The sequence below is a fragment of the Siniperca chuatsi genome, linkage group LG3, assembly GCF_020085105.1.
Source record: "Siniperca chuatsi isolate FFG_IHB_CAS linkage group LG3, ASM2008510v1, whole genome shotgun sequence".
NCBI lineage: Eukaryota > Metazoa > Chordata > Actinopteri > Centrarchiformes > Sinipercidae > Siniperca > Siniperca chuatsi.
The window spans coordinates 682501-697214 of NC_058044.1; the positions used below are offsets into that span (position 1 = coordinate 682501).

The window sequence follows — 14714 nt, forward strand, 5'->3', positions numbered from 1 at the left end:
TCTGTTTGTTTGTGTGTTTGTGTGTTTGTGTTTGTTTGTGTGTTTGTGTGTTTGTGTGTTTGTTTGTGTGTTTGTGTGTTTGTGTGTTTGTTTGTGTGTTTGTGTGTTTGTTTGTGTGTTTGTTTGTTTGTGTGTTTGTTTGTGTGTTTGTTTGTGTGTTTGTTTGTGTGTGTGTTTGTTTGTGTGTTTGTTTGTTTGTGTGTTTGTTTGTTTGTGTGTTTGTGTTTGTGTGTTTGTTTGTTTGTTTGTGTGTTTGTTTGTTTGTGTGTGTTTGTTTGTGTGTGTTTGTTTGTGTGTTTGTTTGTGTGTTTGTTTGTTTGTTTGTGTGTTTGTGTGTCGTTTGTGTGTTTGTTTGTTTGTGTGTTTGTGTGTGTTTGTGTGTGTGTGTGTTTGTTTGTGTGTTTGTGTGTGTTTGTTTGTGTGTTTGTTTGTTTGTTTGTGTGTTTGTGTGTTGTTTGTGTGTGTTTGTTTGTTTGTGTGTTGTTTGTGTGTGTTTGTGTGTTTGTTTGTGTGTTTGTGTGTTTGTGTGTCGTTTGTGTGTGTTTGTTTGTTTGTGTGTTTGTGTGTGTTTGTGTGTGTGTGTGTTTGTTTGTGTGTTTGTGTGTGTTTGTGTGTTTGTTTGTGTGTGTTTGTTTGTGTGTTTGTTTGTTTGTTTGTGTGTTTGTGTGTTGTTTGTGTGTGTTTGTTTGTTTGTGTGTTTGTGTGTTGTTTGTGTGTGTTTGTGTGTTTGTTTGTGTGTGTTTGTTTGTGTGTTTGTTTGTTTGTTTGTGTGTTTGTGTGTGTTTGTGTGTGTGTGTGTTTGTTTGTGTGTTTGTGTGTGTTTGTGTGTTTGTTTGTGTGTGTTTGTTTGTGTGTTTGTTTGTTTGTTTGTGTGTTTGTGTGTTGTTTGTGTGTGTTTGTTTGTTTGTGTGTTTGTGTGTTGTTTGTGTGTGTTTGTGTGTTTGTTTGTGTGTGTTTGTTTGTGTGTTTGTTTGTTTGTTTGTGTGTTTGTGTGTTGTTTGTGTGTGTTTGTTTGTTTGTGTGTTTGTGTGTGTTTGTGTGTGTGTTTGTGTGTTTGTGTGTGTTTGTGTGTGTTTGTGTGTGTGTGTTTGTTAGTGAACTGAGCCCTCTGACGTCAGTCTTTGGTGCAGACAGCGCCACAGTGCTTCATTAATGGATGAAAATAATGCACAGAAAACATTTGGACAACCGATCGAGTTATTGATTTGTTTCTTCTTTGTCAAACTGTGTTATTGTAGGTGAGTGCAGTCGTAACCAAGTTTAGATTGAGGTATTTCTCCTCTAGGTGGCGCCACAGTTACATGGTTAAATGGCCGACACACGAAGGTCTTCAGTCTGACTCAATTGAAAGTTTATCCTCCTGCAAAGCAAAAAAACATTCCTCACGCTCTTCTACTGGAAGAAAGATTCAGCTTTTCGTCAGGCTACTCGCTGAAAGTCTTTCATTTTGTCCTCCAGACTTCCTGCGTGACCCTGTGATCAGTCATGGACGTCTCCGACCCGCAGACGCTCGGCTTCGTGGTGTTTGGAGGCTTCATGATCATCTCGGCGGTGGGCATCGCCCTCGTCTCCACGCTCTCCATGAAAGAGACGTCGTACGAGGAGGCGCTGGCCACGCAGCGCCGCCAGCTTGTCCGAACACAGACCCAGAGAGCAGAGAAGAAGAAGAAGGACAAGACCCTGGAGAAGAAGAACAAAGCCAAGAAGAAGGAGGACCGGCCCGACGGGAAGCTCTCAGAACCTGGTAGTGATGGTGGCGAGGAGCCTGAGGTGGTGACTTGTACTGAACCAGAATCTGACCCAGAACCTGCTGCTGAGCCTGCCGCTGCCCCTGAACCCAAACCAACACCTGAACCAGAACCCGCTATGGTTACCGCCACCACCATCGAGTCTCCTCCAGCCCCCTCACCGAAGGAGAAGAAGAAGAAGAAGTCAGCCAAGGCGGCGCCAGCTGCTGTGGTGGAAACCGTTGCTAAGGAAGTTCTGGTCATGGCCATGGCGCCGGTGGTCGATGTTTCTCCGGTGAACGTTGCCACTGAAGTCACCAAAGAACTGTCTGCTACCAAAACTGAAGAACCCAAAGAGACCTCGAGCAAGAAGAAGAAGTCCAAGAACAAACCTGAGCCAGGTGAATAAACGTATCAACATGCATCATTGCGATAAATGTTAAATGTTTATCAACCGATATTGTTACCAGATTTTTCTTACTCCAAAATATCAAATATCGATATTTGTATCGCCCTCAGAAGCACCAGATTAGATTACTGTTTAGTTAAATTATTGATTACAGTTAGATTAAAGTCTGTCAAATTAAAACTGAACATTGAGGGTTGTGTTTTGTCCTGGTTTTTCTTTTAGTGACTGACTCTGCCGACTCGTCCCTGCTGCCGCGCGGCGAGCTGCTGTCCGCCGTGTCCAACATGACGCTCAGCGACGACGAGATGCACAAACTCATGGAGGTCCTGAACCAGAAGGCTGGTGTCCGCCAGGACTCCTGGCAGCTGGTAGATAAACACGTCACAACACCAGCTACCAGGTCACATTCGCAGCTAACAAGTGGTGAAACAGTTAGCACACAACCAGTAGGCTACACCAGATAATGTTAGCTTCTAGTACAGTCAACTGCTAATGTTAGCAGCTAGCAAGTACAGGCAGTATACACTGACACAGTGAGTATACAAACACTGTCACATCACCAACACCAGCTACCAGCTAATGTTAGCATGTAGCAAATACTGAGACAGTACAGAAACAGTCATATTAGCTGCTAGTACATTCACCACCTATGTTAGCAGCTATCAATTACTGTCACAGTAACAGACTGTACGCCAGTTTGTCAGCAAATAGCACGTTCACCACCTAGTTTTAGCAGTTAGCATATTCACCAGTAAATGTTAGCTAAAACAATCAACAAATAAAGTTACTAGCTAGCACAGAATAAAGTGCAACAGCCAGTACACAAACACTGTCACAGTACCATTCACCAGATACCAGCTAACGTTAGCAGGTAGCATATTCACCAACTACTTTTAGCAGCTGGCTCAGTATACAGTGTCACAGATACCATTCAAAAGCTAATGTTAGCAGTTAGTGAAACGTTTCCAACTTGTAAATACTGTTTACGTCTATACCTGTAAGTGGTTTTGACTGGAAATCTTGGATCTTTCTGAAAGCCATGATAACTTGGTGCTAAGTCATAAGTTGGTGTTAACAAACAAACATAGCTGCCTTTATATGACATCCAGGCCTGTCAGAAAGGAGACCCGCTGTCTGCTCTGAAGAAACAGCTGGAGGAGAAAGAGAAGCTGCTGACCACCGAGCAGAAGGACGCCGCCACCGCCAAGAGCCGCCTCCGAGAGCTCAGCAAGGTGAGGCAGGCAGCGTTCAGACCATTAATCATGTGATCTCTGCGAGATTTATTCCTTCACTTCTATTGGTTTGTCAAGATGACAACAATGCCACCAAACAAGGAACGGTACCAGGACACCTTAAAATATCTTGTTCCTCTAAAGGTGCACTGAGATACAACCACCAGTCAGTAGACAAATGTTCTAGACAGACTGAATTAGACATTTCCTAAAATAATTGGAAGTATCTGAAACAAGGCAAGGGACTCCATTAGTAAGATTTCACTGGATTAGACTGGACCAGACAAAGAACTGTAAATCCTCACCAGAAACAGGTACACTTACACCCACCATTTTAAATTCAGTGGAATCAGTTAATCATGTAGAGTATGAAAATGTTAGCTTTGTTTCCTTCTTCAGGAACTTGGTGCAGAGAAATCCAAGATGGCGTCTTTGGAGGCTGGTCTGAAGGCGGAGCTGAGTTCTCGGGTTCAGGAGGTCGATGCCCTGCAGGCCAGAATGCAGACTGCTGACCAGGAACACCTGAAACAAACCCAGCAGCTCAACCAGAAGGCATGGTTTAACTAACTTTTAATTCTTTAGTGGCAGATCAAAGCAAGCTTCAAGTCATGTCCCAAATTGTTGAGGGCAAGTCTGAGTCAAATCGCAAGTCCTCAAGGGTAAGTCTAAGTCTAGTCTCAAGTCCACCATGACAGGTCCAAGTCAAATCTCAACTCTTGCAAGTCTCTATTCAAGTCTATGTTTTAATAGTGAATTTAAGTCTCAAGTTCTGGCTAACTAGTTGTTAGAGAGATAGACAGATAACAACTGTTTGTAGCATATTTAGCTAACTGGCTGTTAAACTGGAACAGATCTGGAGTCTGCAGGAACAGCTGGAGAACGGCCCCAATGCTCAGCTGGCCCGACTGCAGCAGGAGAACTCCATCCTCCGAGACGCCCTGAACCAGGCAACCAGCCAGGCCGAGAGCAGGTAACACGCACAAGTCAGGCTAGGTTAATCTGTTAAAGTACCCATGAGCTGCAGCGGCCATTGCTATAGATTTATCCAACAAGTTCTCCAACGATCTACCTCGAACTTTACCCGACTGGTTTGAGCAATCAGGTTAGATTTAAGTTGTCAGTGTCTGACTTATAAATAGCGTTCACGCCAACATCCAAGTCGTTATTATGACTGGGAAACTCTGGTGCTTAATAATACGACCTGAAAACCATCAGCGCCTCCCGTCAGCCAGACTCCGTCAGCCAAGGTAATTAAACCCATATTTAATAGAGTTATATTGTCAGTGCACAGTGTTAACCCTCACACGACCGACTCTGTAATCATACAGCCGTCTTTAGTTGTCATCAAAATGGGGGAATCCCCGAAGGAAACATGGGAATCTTTCCCATCCATCCAGTATGACGTGAAGGCGCCGTTAGCTACACACCAACAGAGTCTGACGCTCTCTGATTGGATTGTTCTGACAGCAATGCTTTCTGGAGCTTGTAGTCGACCGATGACTCAGTGTTGAAATGATCAGACAGACAGTTACATGACTCTGTCTATGGGACAAATGTACAGAACTGGTCCTGTTGGACCGTCTGTGTGTTCTGATGTCTGTTATCCGGTCTAACCCTAACTCTGCCTGCAGGCAGAATGCGGAGCTGGCCCGTCTCAGGCAGGACTGTGTCCGTCTGGGTCGGGAGTTGACCGAGCGTACCGACGCTCTGCGGGGCAACGAGGAGCACAGGAAGAGCCTGGAGGCCAAGATGGCTGCCGCCGAGCAAGAACTGGCTCAAGCCCAGGTCAGAAATACAGAACTGTTGTCCTAAAATGTCACACGTCCATTTTTGGGAGAGAAAAACTCACCAGCTGTACCTTCTTACTTCTTTCAATTGGTGATTTCTTTTTACAGAACGTCTTTATTTTAATGACGGTGATGCTGCTGTCAACAGGAAGTGACCTGTGTTTTCTGTCTGTGTGTGCAGCTGGTCCACGCAGACACTGAGCGAACTCTGCAGCAGCGACTGGAAGAAGTGTGTTCGGAGCTGAAAATGTCGCAGCAGAAAGCTGCTGCTGTTAGCGGTCAGTGTGTCTGTTAGCATATAACTAACTTAGCCCCTTGGTTTCAACAATGCTAATTCATTCTAACCAGTTCTGTAGAAACTTAAAACAAGAGCAGAAAGTTGTGACGAGCTCGAATACATTTGTTTTACTGTGAGCTGTATGGGGTTGCATTTGTGCCAAATATATCTCAGGTAAATTACGTGACTCTGCTGGTTTTTCTGCTGTTTGCACCTCAGAGCTGCAGGGGGCGCTGGCGTCCAGAGAGGCTGAGCTGCAGGAGCTCAAGGTCCAGCTGGAGAGCCAGGCTGCAGTCCAGGTAACAACCTGACACCTTCATGACCCCTTTTCAGTGCTGATATCCATAAAGAACCAGATCCAAAACTCTGGATTTGGTTCGTCTTCTACTTGTGCAGTTTTCCAGACGGTGTTTTTTTAGCTAGCTGTATGAAGCATTCACACGTATCAAACAGCAATTAAAAATAAATTATAGAGAAAATAGAAATATATTATAAATAATCCTTCTCTCGCTCCTTCTGTCATCCTCTGTTTCACCCTCCTCCTCCTCGTCATCATCGTCCATCTGAATATTACTATCTGACCTGTTGAAAGTAGTTATGAAAAAAAAAAACTGTTCGGAAAACTTTAATGACAAATGAAAGTTTCGGAGTCGGTGTGAAAGCTTGACGAGAGGTCGTATTTATTTTTAAACGCGCGACATTTTCGGACTACAAATATGGACGTGGTGTGCAAAGGCCTTAAGTCTGGTTTACACAACATGTGTCTGGTATAGCGACATTTAAACTATCTCCGCGGCCGTATTAATGCATCTGTTTATGCTAGCAGGACCAAGAATAGCGTATTTCCTGCCGGCCACTATGGCGGCTGCGACGTCAACCAGAGGATTTAAATACAGCGCGGCTGACCGACTGCTCCACCTGCTGGAGAATTTCAACTTTAAGGTTTTGTCAAATAGCAGCCAGTCTTGACAGCGCTGACCTGTTTGTGTCTGCAGGCGGACGGATCGTCTGACGTGGAGCAGCTGAAGAACTGGTGTGAAACTCTTCTGCTGTCATATTCCTGAAACAATAACAATGATAATATTGAGTGTCGATGTTGTGGAGCTGTGACGGACTGTAGTTTGACTTCTTGTCTGACTTCCTGTTAGCGTGCAGCGCAGAGACGAGCAGGTCGTCGCTCTGGAGGCGGAGCTCACTCGGATGAGGGAGGAGCTACAGGTGCTGACATCATCACAGTCACAGAGGTCAGACACACAAGAAGCACAAAACACATTTAATATGTCCTTAAAGTATATTTTCCTCCCTGTGAAGAAGCTCAGTGAATCTGCTGAGAGCTGAACTTCTTGCGTAAAAACTGATTTTGTATCTGTGGAGAGAAGTTGGCGGTTTTCTCATTCACTTCAACAGAGTCAGAGTTTGATCACAGCAGCATCTAGTGGACGTTAGAGGAACTGCAGCTCAACACATGCTTGAATTAAAAACTGAGATTGTGTGAATAGTCGAAGTGATTCTTCTGTTTCTTTGTGTCCTCAGAGTGAAGGAAGATGAAGCGGAAGCAGCAGCTGGTGATCAGACGCAGAAAGACGTGCGTTTGAATTCACAGAACAAATATCATCACGTTTGCAGTTCGAAACTAAAGATCCACAGTTTACCTGCTGGTGTCTGTATTGTTCCAGAGGCGTTGACATGTTCTCTTTAAAGTCACATTTCACGTGTTGTAATCTGTTTTATAACCAATCACATAATATTTACATCCCTGCTGATCATTTTCCAAATCCTCCGTCAGTTTTCGGACTGATTTCCTTAACTGAGGTTGGAGGCTCGTGTCTTTTTATAGTCTTTCCAAAACCAAACACACAGCTAAGCTAAAGTGTAATGCTGCGTTCACGTCATATCATTTAAACCGTAATTACGAGCAGCCGAGTGGGAAAAAACGTTCATGTCAGCCTCCAACTTGTAATTCTGAGTCGGAGATATTTACATGTCAACAGACTGTTGGCAGAACGGCTGCAAATGCACCACCGCTGACAGTTAACACCTACAGTAGTAACTGTGTTATTTCCAAGGCCAAGAGTTAGCATAGCATTAGCTAACTACATTAGTTTGTGGCGTTGCAGGTTATATGAAAAAAAAACCCTTTCAGCACTGAAACATCTACTGTGTGAAAATGTGTATAAAACATCAGGACTAACTGACTCTACACTGCAACACAAAAACATTGCTGTTTCTTTATTTCCATGTCTTCTACAACCAACTGCTGAGGATGATGACTTTTACCAGGGACCTGTTAGCCTCAATCTGTTAGCATGATAAAACAACCTGGGACCTGTTAGCTTTAGCCTCAATCTGTTAGCATGATAAAACAACCTGGGACCTGTTAGCTTTAGCCTCAATCTGTTAGCATGATAAAACAACCTGGGACCTGTTAGCTTTAGCCTCAGTCTGTTAGCATGATATCATGACCTGGGACCTGTTAGCTTTAGCTTCAGTCTGTTAGCATGATATCATGACCTGGGACCTGTTAGCTTTAGCCTCAGTCTGTTAGCATGATATCATGACCTGGGACCTGTTAGCTTTAGCCTCAGTCTGTTAGCATGATATCATGACCTGGGACCTGTTAGCTTTAGCCTCAGTCTGTTAGCATGATATCATGACCTGGGACCTGTTAGCTTTAGCCTCAGTCTGTTAGCATGATATCATGACCTGGGACCTGTTAGCTTTAGCCTCAGTCTGTAAGCATGATATCATGACCTGGGACCTGTTAGCTTTAGCCTCAGTCTGTTAGCATGATATCATGACCTGGGACCTGTTAGCTTTAGCCTCAGTCTGTTAGCATGATATCATGACCTGGGACCTGTTAGCTTTAGCTAAGTTTCCTCCAGATGTTTCTGATGTTTTTAACAGCTGTTTCTTCTTCTCCTCTGCAGGGATCAGGAAGTGAAACAGAGTCTGAACAGCCGTTTGAAAGGTAAAAAACGCACAACACACCTGTGTTTTAATAACTGACTATGGGATTTTGTTGGAAAGGTGACTTTTGTGGTTGTGTTTGAGAAAATCTACACTTTAAATTACTGAACTTAATAAAACTGTATGTGACAGTTTCAGAGTAAAAAAACGTGTATTTATATATACTGTATATATATATATTAATTTACTTCTATCATTTTTAAATTTAACAAAGCATTTATCGTAACATAAGATAATTGACTGCAAAGAAATCAAATTATGTTATCAAATAATGTTTGTCTATTATTAAATGCTAAAAGTCTAATTTTCTGTGAAATTATTTAAGTTTTTATTAAAAATCTTCTAGAAGTGAGTCAGAATATTTATTAACTAAACATAATGAAGCAAACAGCTGCACCGGAATCAAGAAAAATGACTGTCTGTTGACTGACCCTGACGTCTGTTGTCTGTTATGTTTGTTATTGTGTCTGTTGTTGTGTCTGTTGTTGTGCCTGTTGTCGTGTCTGTTGGTGTGCCTGTTGTCTGTCGTATCTGTTGTCGTGTCTGTTGTCGTGCCTGTTGTTGTGCCTGTTGTCTGGCGTGTGTTGTGTCTGTTGTCATGTCTGTTGTGCCTGTTGTCTGTTGTCGTGTCTGGTGTTTGTTGTTGTGTCTGTTGTCTGTTGTCGTGTCTGGTGTCGTGCCTGTTGTCGTGTCTGTTGTCGTGCCTGTCGTCTGTTGTCGTGTCTGTTGTCTGTTGTCGTGCCTGTTGTCGTGTCTGTTGTCGTGCCTGTTGTCGTGTCTGTTGTCGTGCCTGTCGTCTGTTGTCGTGTCTGTTGTCTGTTGTCGTGTCTGTTGTCGTGTCTGTTGTCGTGTCTGTTGTCTGTTGTCGTGTCTGGTGTCTGTTGTCGTGTCTGTTGTCTGGTGTCTGTTGTCGTGTCTGTTGTCTGTTGTCGTGTCTGTTGTCGTGTCTGGTGTCTGTTGTCTGGTGTCTGTTATCGTGTCTGTTGTCGTGTCTGTCGTCGTGTCTGTTGTCTGGTGTCTGTTGTCTGTTGTTGTGCCTGTTGTCTGTTGTCATGTCTGTTGTCGGGTCTGTTGTCGTGTCTGTCGTGTCTGTGGTCTGGTGTCTGTTGTCGTGTCTGTCGTGTCTGTCGTCGTGTCTGGTGTCTGTTGTCTGTTGTCGTGTCTGTTGTCTGTTGTCTGTTGTTGTGCCTGTTGTCTGTGGTCTGTTGTCTGTTGTCGTGTCTGGTGTCTGTTGTCTGTTGTCGTGTCTGTCGTCGTGTCTGGTGTCTGTTGTCTGTTGTCGTGTCTGTGGTCTGGTGTCTGTTGTCGTGTCTGTCGTCGTGTCTGTCGTGTCTGTCAGTCTGGAGGAAGACTCTCGGCTGCTGCGTCTGGAGGAAGAGCTGCAGCAGCTCAGAGAGGAGCTGCATCGGGCTCGCAGCCGCGGCGACGTGAGTCCAGATGAAGCGTTTGTTTCAGGAAACGTTCAGATATTTGAAGGTTTCGGAGTGAAAACGCTCGGAAACTGAAGCAGCGAGTCAGACGGGAACCGGTTCTAAAGTCAGAGAAGCTTTTAGAAATTAGTCTGAAAATAAAGTCTGAATTTGGAAAAAAGGGAAAACCTTTGAAACGTGTTTTCATGTTGTTTCCGGTTTGAAATCTGAAGGATCTTCTTCATAAAGTCCGACTGTCTTTATTATCGGACCAATCTGCTGTTTGGTTATTAAAACGTTCTGTTTGGTTATTGAAACGTTCTGTTTGGTTATTGAAACGTTCTGTTTGGTTATTGAAACGTTCTGTTTGGTTATTAAAACGTTCTGTTTGGTTATTAAAACGTTCTGTTTGGTTATTGAAACGTTCTGTTTGGTTATTGAAACGTTCTGTTTGGTTATTGAAACGTTCTGTTTGGTTATTGAAACGTTCTGTTTGGTTATTGAAACGTTCTGTTTGTTTATTGAAACGTTCTGTTTGGTTATTAAAACGTTCTGTTTGGTTATTAAAACGTTCTGGAGATTAGATCTGCAGAACAGGTTCTTCACGTTCTTCCGTCTGAAAGCAGAACCGACAGGAAATGAAGACGCAGGTTCACTTAAAGTTGATCTGACTTTTCTTCCGTCTCGTGTTCTTCAGGAGCTGCAGGAGAAAATGGCGGCTTCGGCGGCGGCGGCTTCGGCGGCGGAGCGTCTGAGCGAGCAGAGGGAGGCGGAGCTCAGAGCAGCTCTGGTCAGTGATTGGACAGTGAAGTTTATTGAATATCCACAAAATGTCAGGACATCAGCGCGCAGACTGAGTGGAGTTTTACAGTGTGATGAACTGATCGCACACTTGTGTTCAGGCTGAAGCAGAGTCCCTGCGTTTGGACTTCCAGGCGTCGCTGCAGGTTCTGTTTCCCGGCGTCTCCGTGGAGGCGGAGCAGGTCGGTCAGCCGTTTCCTCTTTTTAAATATTTCAGTGAAATCTGTTGTAAAGTTCGTCCCCGAACCGAAGTGAGTTTTTGATGCGGAGCCAGACGTCTTGCAGAAGGAAGCGTAAGCGCTGAGCTCACGCAGACTCAGGTGAACCAGTTCACGTTCATTTCTGCCGGTTCCGAGTCTGGCTCGGGTGCAGGAGCTCCGCGGCTGTCGGCTCGTCTGAGCCTTTAAGGATTTCTCGTGATCGTCGCTCGCAGACCGGCCGGCTGCTTCGGCTCGTTTCAAACTTCTGTGAGCCAAATCAGCGGCAGGGTCGAACGACGCTCGCGCTCGCTATTCGCAAACGGGTTCGCTCAGTTCGCCACGCTGAATGAAACATCCGTACCTCAGGATTTTCTCTCACTAACATTTATTTGTCTCGAAGGAGCAGCTGGTATGAACTCTGGTTATTAGATTTTGTTTCTGTTTGATCACACGTGAACGTTTCTGCGATGTTTTCTCATCGTCACGTTTTAATTTCTCCCCTTTTTTTTATTAACATCATGGAATAGTTATTTTAACTCGATCACAAAAGTTTGTAATACAGCTTTCAGTAGCTCTTTGACTTTATTATTATTATTATTGTTCAGTGTGTTGTAAATAGTTGCAGGAGCTTTTCGAGCCTGACAGTCAGGACTTGGGGCGTAGAAACCCAGGAGCGTCTTCTTCAATTTAGAAACTTTTCCTGAAGTGAAAAACTTTTTTCTGGAGCTTAAAACTCGTTTTCAGGAACTCGAACTTGTACAACAGTTTTTAGGAAATGTCTTTAAATAAGTTTTTATCAGAATTTTGAATCGTTTCTTTGTGTTCAGTTATTTAAGAACTCGAGTTCTTCGACAGCTTTTTCAGGGACTCGAGAACGTATTTTACAGAAACTCAGGAACGTTTTTTGGAAGCTTAAACTCTTAAAATCTTTTCCTAGAAATCAAACTTTTACAGAAACTCAGGAACGTTAATAAGAAGAGTTTTCTGAAGAGTTTTGTTGTTAATACCTTTGGCAGTTTGCTGAGCTGCAGTCGAGGCTGAAGGAGGTGCAGGAGCTGCAGGCAGAGTTCGACCACAGCACGAAGCTGCTGCAGGAAACGGTACCAACTTTAACAACTGTTTGTGAATAAACCTCTAAGTGTTGCACACCTGGTTACCAAGATTTAATCCGACCCTTTTCCTTTTTGTCATTTGCTTCTGTATTATTACTTTTTGTGATGTTTTCCCGATTCTCCTCCGACAGGAGGCGGAGCTTCAGGCTCTGCAGCGACGCTCTGAAGACGAAGAAAACATCTGGAAGAACAAACTGTCTGAAGCCGAACAGCAGAAACAAACGGTGAGAATCATCAAAGTGACTTTATATGTTTCGGGTATTTACACTTGTTTCTCAAAATATTGCTTTTTTCTCGTAATATGGTTTAATTCTCAGTCTAAATAAACTCGTATCGTATATTTAGCGTCGCCGAACTGCAGCTTCTTTACACCTGTAGCTTTATTAACCCCCTGTGGCTGTCTGCAGGTCCTGGATCAGCTGACGCAGCTGGAGGACGAAGTTCAGTCGAAGAGGACGGAGACAGAAAACACTCAGCAGGTCTGTCCTCTCAGACTTTGATTGATCGGTAATAAATATTTTGGACGTTAACGTTGAGGTTATTGTGTCTCAGCTGAAGGAGCAGCTGATGCTGCTGGAGGCTCAGCTGGAGAAACAGCTGGAGGACGCCAGTTTCAGCCAGAGCTGCAGCGAGGAGCTCGCTCAGGTCTGACCCACGCAAACACATTACACTGAACCCGAGGAAAAAATAAATGATTAACGACTTTTATTATTGATTAATCTGATGACTGTTTTCTTAGTTTATTGATTCATTTAATCTATAAAATGTTTCTCAGAGGTTTCGTCTTCAAATGTCTCGTTTTGTCCGAGCAACAGTTACTGTGCGAACTAGGAAGAACAAGAACAGAGAAAAGCAGAAAATCCGAGACAATAAGAAAGTTAGAGAATAGAAGATTTTATCCAAAGCAACTTACAATCAGACGGGTCGTCCCTCATTCGTCCAGGAGTGTTCGTAGAAAAGGTTTCAGTCGTAGTCGTCTGGACGCTGTTTTCAGAATCAAGACGTTTCGGCTCCCATCCGGAAGTCATTCTCAATTGTGAAAAAAAAAAAAATGGGACGGGAACTAGAAATTTAAGCTACTCTGTGCACCTTGGGCATCTGCCCAAAGTTTACCACAGTGTGTTAACACCGTGGTCAAGCCAATCACATGCTAATCAGGCACTGAACAGTGATGAGGGAGGTGCAGCCAGAAAACAATAGGCCTGATTACTGATTACTGGGCCATCATGGAAACTATTAGGTCAGTTTCAGGTGAAACTAGCTAATCAACAGATACTCAGGTAGACTCCTCCCTGAGGGCGGGGCTTATGTAACACTAGATTCGAACTTGTTTCCGAATAAACAGTTTAACTAGTAACAACTTAGTTTATTGTTGACTAAAAGCAGGACTTTGCATTTGAGTGCGACTCCTTTTTGTGCCCCAGTCTGCCCCCCATTCAGACAAGTAACACAAATGAATCCCGTTCACATAAAATCTGTCAGTAACTCAGTCTGTGCTGAAATCATCAAACACACACGGGTTCATATTATTATTACTATACAGTTATTATTCATCGTGTGTGTGTGTGTGTGTGTGTGTGTGTGTGTGTGTGTGTGTGTGTGACTCATGTTGTGGGGACTCGCCTTCCTTCTGGGGACAAAACGCAAGTCCCCATAACGTAAGTCAGGTTAAAAGAGAGGCGGGTTACAGTCTCCAGGAAATGAATGTAAGTCAATGTAATGTCCTCTGAAGTGATGAGGCTGGGTGTGTGTGTCAGGTGCAGTCTCGGCTGCAGCAGATGTCCGTCAGGCTGCAGTCGGAGCAGGAGCAGCGACAGCAGCTGGACAGAGAGCTGCAGCAGGTCAGCCACATCTGGAACATCTGCAGAGGTTTCGGTCAGAGAACGAGACGTCAGACTGTTTCTTCTTCTTCTTGTTTTTCAGGCTCGACAGGAAGTGTTGGCGCTGCAGCGGCAGACGGAGGCTGATCAGAGATCTGCTGCTCTGCTCAAGGTTCTGTCTTCATCGCGTTTCCGACCAGCTTTCATTCACATTTTAAAGAACTCTCCAAACTGAACACTGACACAAAGACATCCTTCCTTTAATAATAATATGATAAAAATCACATTTAATTATAGCACATATCAGAATCAACTGTTGCATCACCAATTAAACAATAAGAATAGTTAACAGTGAACATATTAAGTGGAAAAATAAGAAGAAAATGAGGAAAATGTACTAATAAAATACCAATATACACAAACACACACACGTACAGTATGTGTGTGTTTATTCATCTTAAAAATATCATATTATGCCAAATTTATCTCAAACATGATTGATAAATAAATAACAGATGACTCATGATTTTCAGTGAAGCAGCAACATTTCCTCTGACTTTTATTTTGGCGAGACTTTAAAACAGGATTTAAAAATGTTTTTGTTTAATCTGAAATCTTCTGTTGTTTCTGCAGGAGGCGACAGCGGAGGAGAAGGAGGAGACGACGGTGTGAAACAACACCGCTCACACACTTCACTTCCTTCATGTCTTGTTACCGTGGTTACATGTAGTGATATCTTGAACCTTGAAACGATGAAAGCGACCCGAGTTCAGTGTGTTTCCACAGTGAAGCTCTTTAGTGTGTTTGTTTCACTGCTGCTGCTCACTGAGACACTTCAGGACAAATAAACTCTCTAAAAGTCTGACTCAACTGTTGCTTTTATTGATTCATTTTTCTGTTGTTCCTCTCAGATTTTACGTATGCATGTGCACCGAACACAGCGCCGGCTGAAACACTGGTTATGTTTTTACTT

At 43.6% G+C, this 14714-nt stretch overlaps 1 protein-coding gene across 9 annotated transcripts in view; it reads left to right on the forward strand.

Annotated features, from left to right (window-relative positions):
- rrbp1b (ribosome binding protein 1b) overlaps positions 1-14606 on the forward strand; it is a 44877-nt gene extending 30271 nt beyond the window's left edge. For 4 of the 9 annotated variants that reach the window (XM_044191466.1, XM_044191470.1, XM_044191468.1 and 1 more), the window contains exons 2-23: positions 1459-2128; positions 2359-2504; positions 3246-3368; positions 3768-3920; positions 4220-4338; positions 5000-5153; positions 5337-5433; positions 5652-5731; positions 6428-6465; positions 6581-6676; positions 6966-7017; positions 8360-8400; positions 9739-9826; positions 10506-10598; positions 10711-10791; positions 11826-11909; positions 12053-12145; positions 12329-12400; positions 12474-12566; positions 13679-13762; positions 13845-13913; positions 14375-14606. In XM_044191466.1, the coding sequence (XP_044047401.1) occupies positions 1486-2128; positions 2359-2504; positions 3246-3368; positions 3768-3920; positions 4220-4338; positions 5000-5153; positions 5337-5433; positions 5652-5731; positions 6428-6465; positions 6581-6676; positions 6966-7017; positions 8360-8400; positions 9739-9826; positions 10506-10598; positions 10711-10791; positions 11826-11909; positions 12053-12145; positions 12329-12400; positions 12474-12566; positions 13679-13762; positions 13845-13913; positions 14375-14413 (2538 nt within the window). In that variant the 5' untranslated portion in view covers positions 1459-1485 and the 3' untranslated portion in view covers positions 14414-14606. Of the gene's footprint in view, positions 1-986; positions 2129-2358; positions 2505-3245; positions 3369-3767; positions 3921-4219; positions 4339-4999; positions 5154-5336; positions 5434-5651; positions 5732-6427; positions 6466-6580; positions 6677-6965; positions 7018-8359; positions 8401-9738; positions 9827-10505; positions 10599-10710; positions 10792-11825; positions 11910-12052; positions 12146-12328; positions 12401-12473; positions 12573-13678; positions 13763-13844; positions 13914-14374 lie in introns of those variants that run through there. The other 5 variants (XM_044191469.1, XM_044191472.1, XM_044191471.1 and 2 more) reach the window with 5 other exon arrangements.
- Positions 14607-14714: the final 108 nt, after the last annotated feature.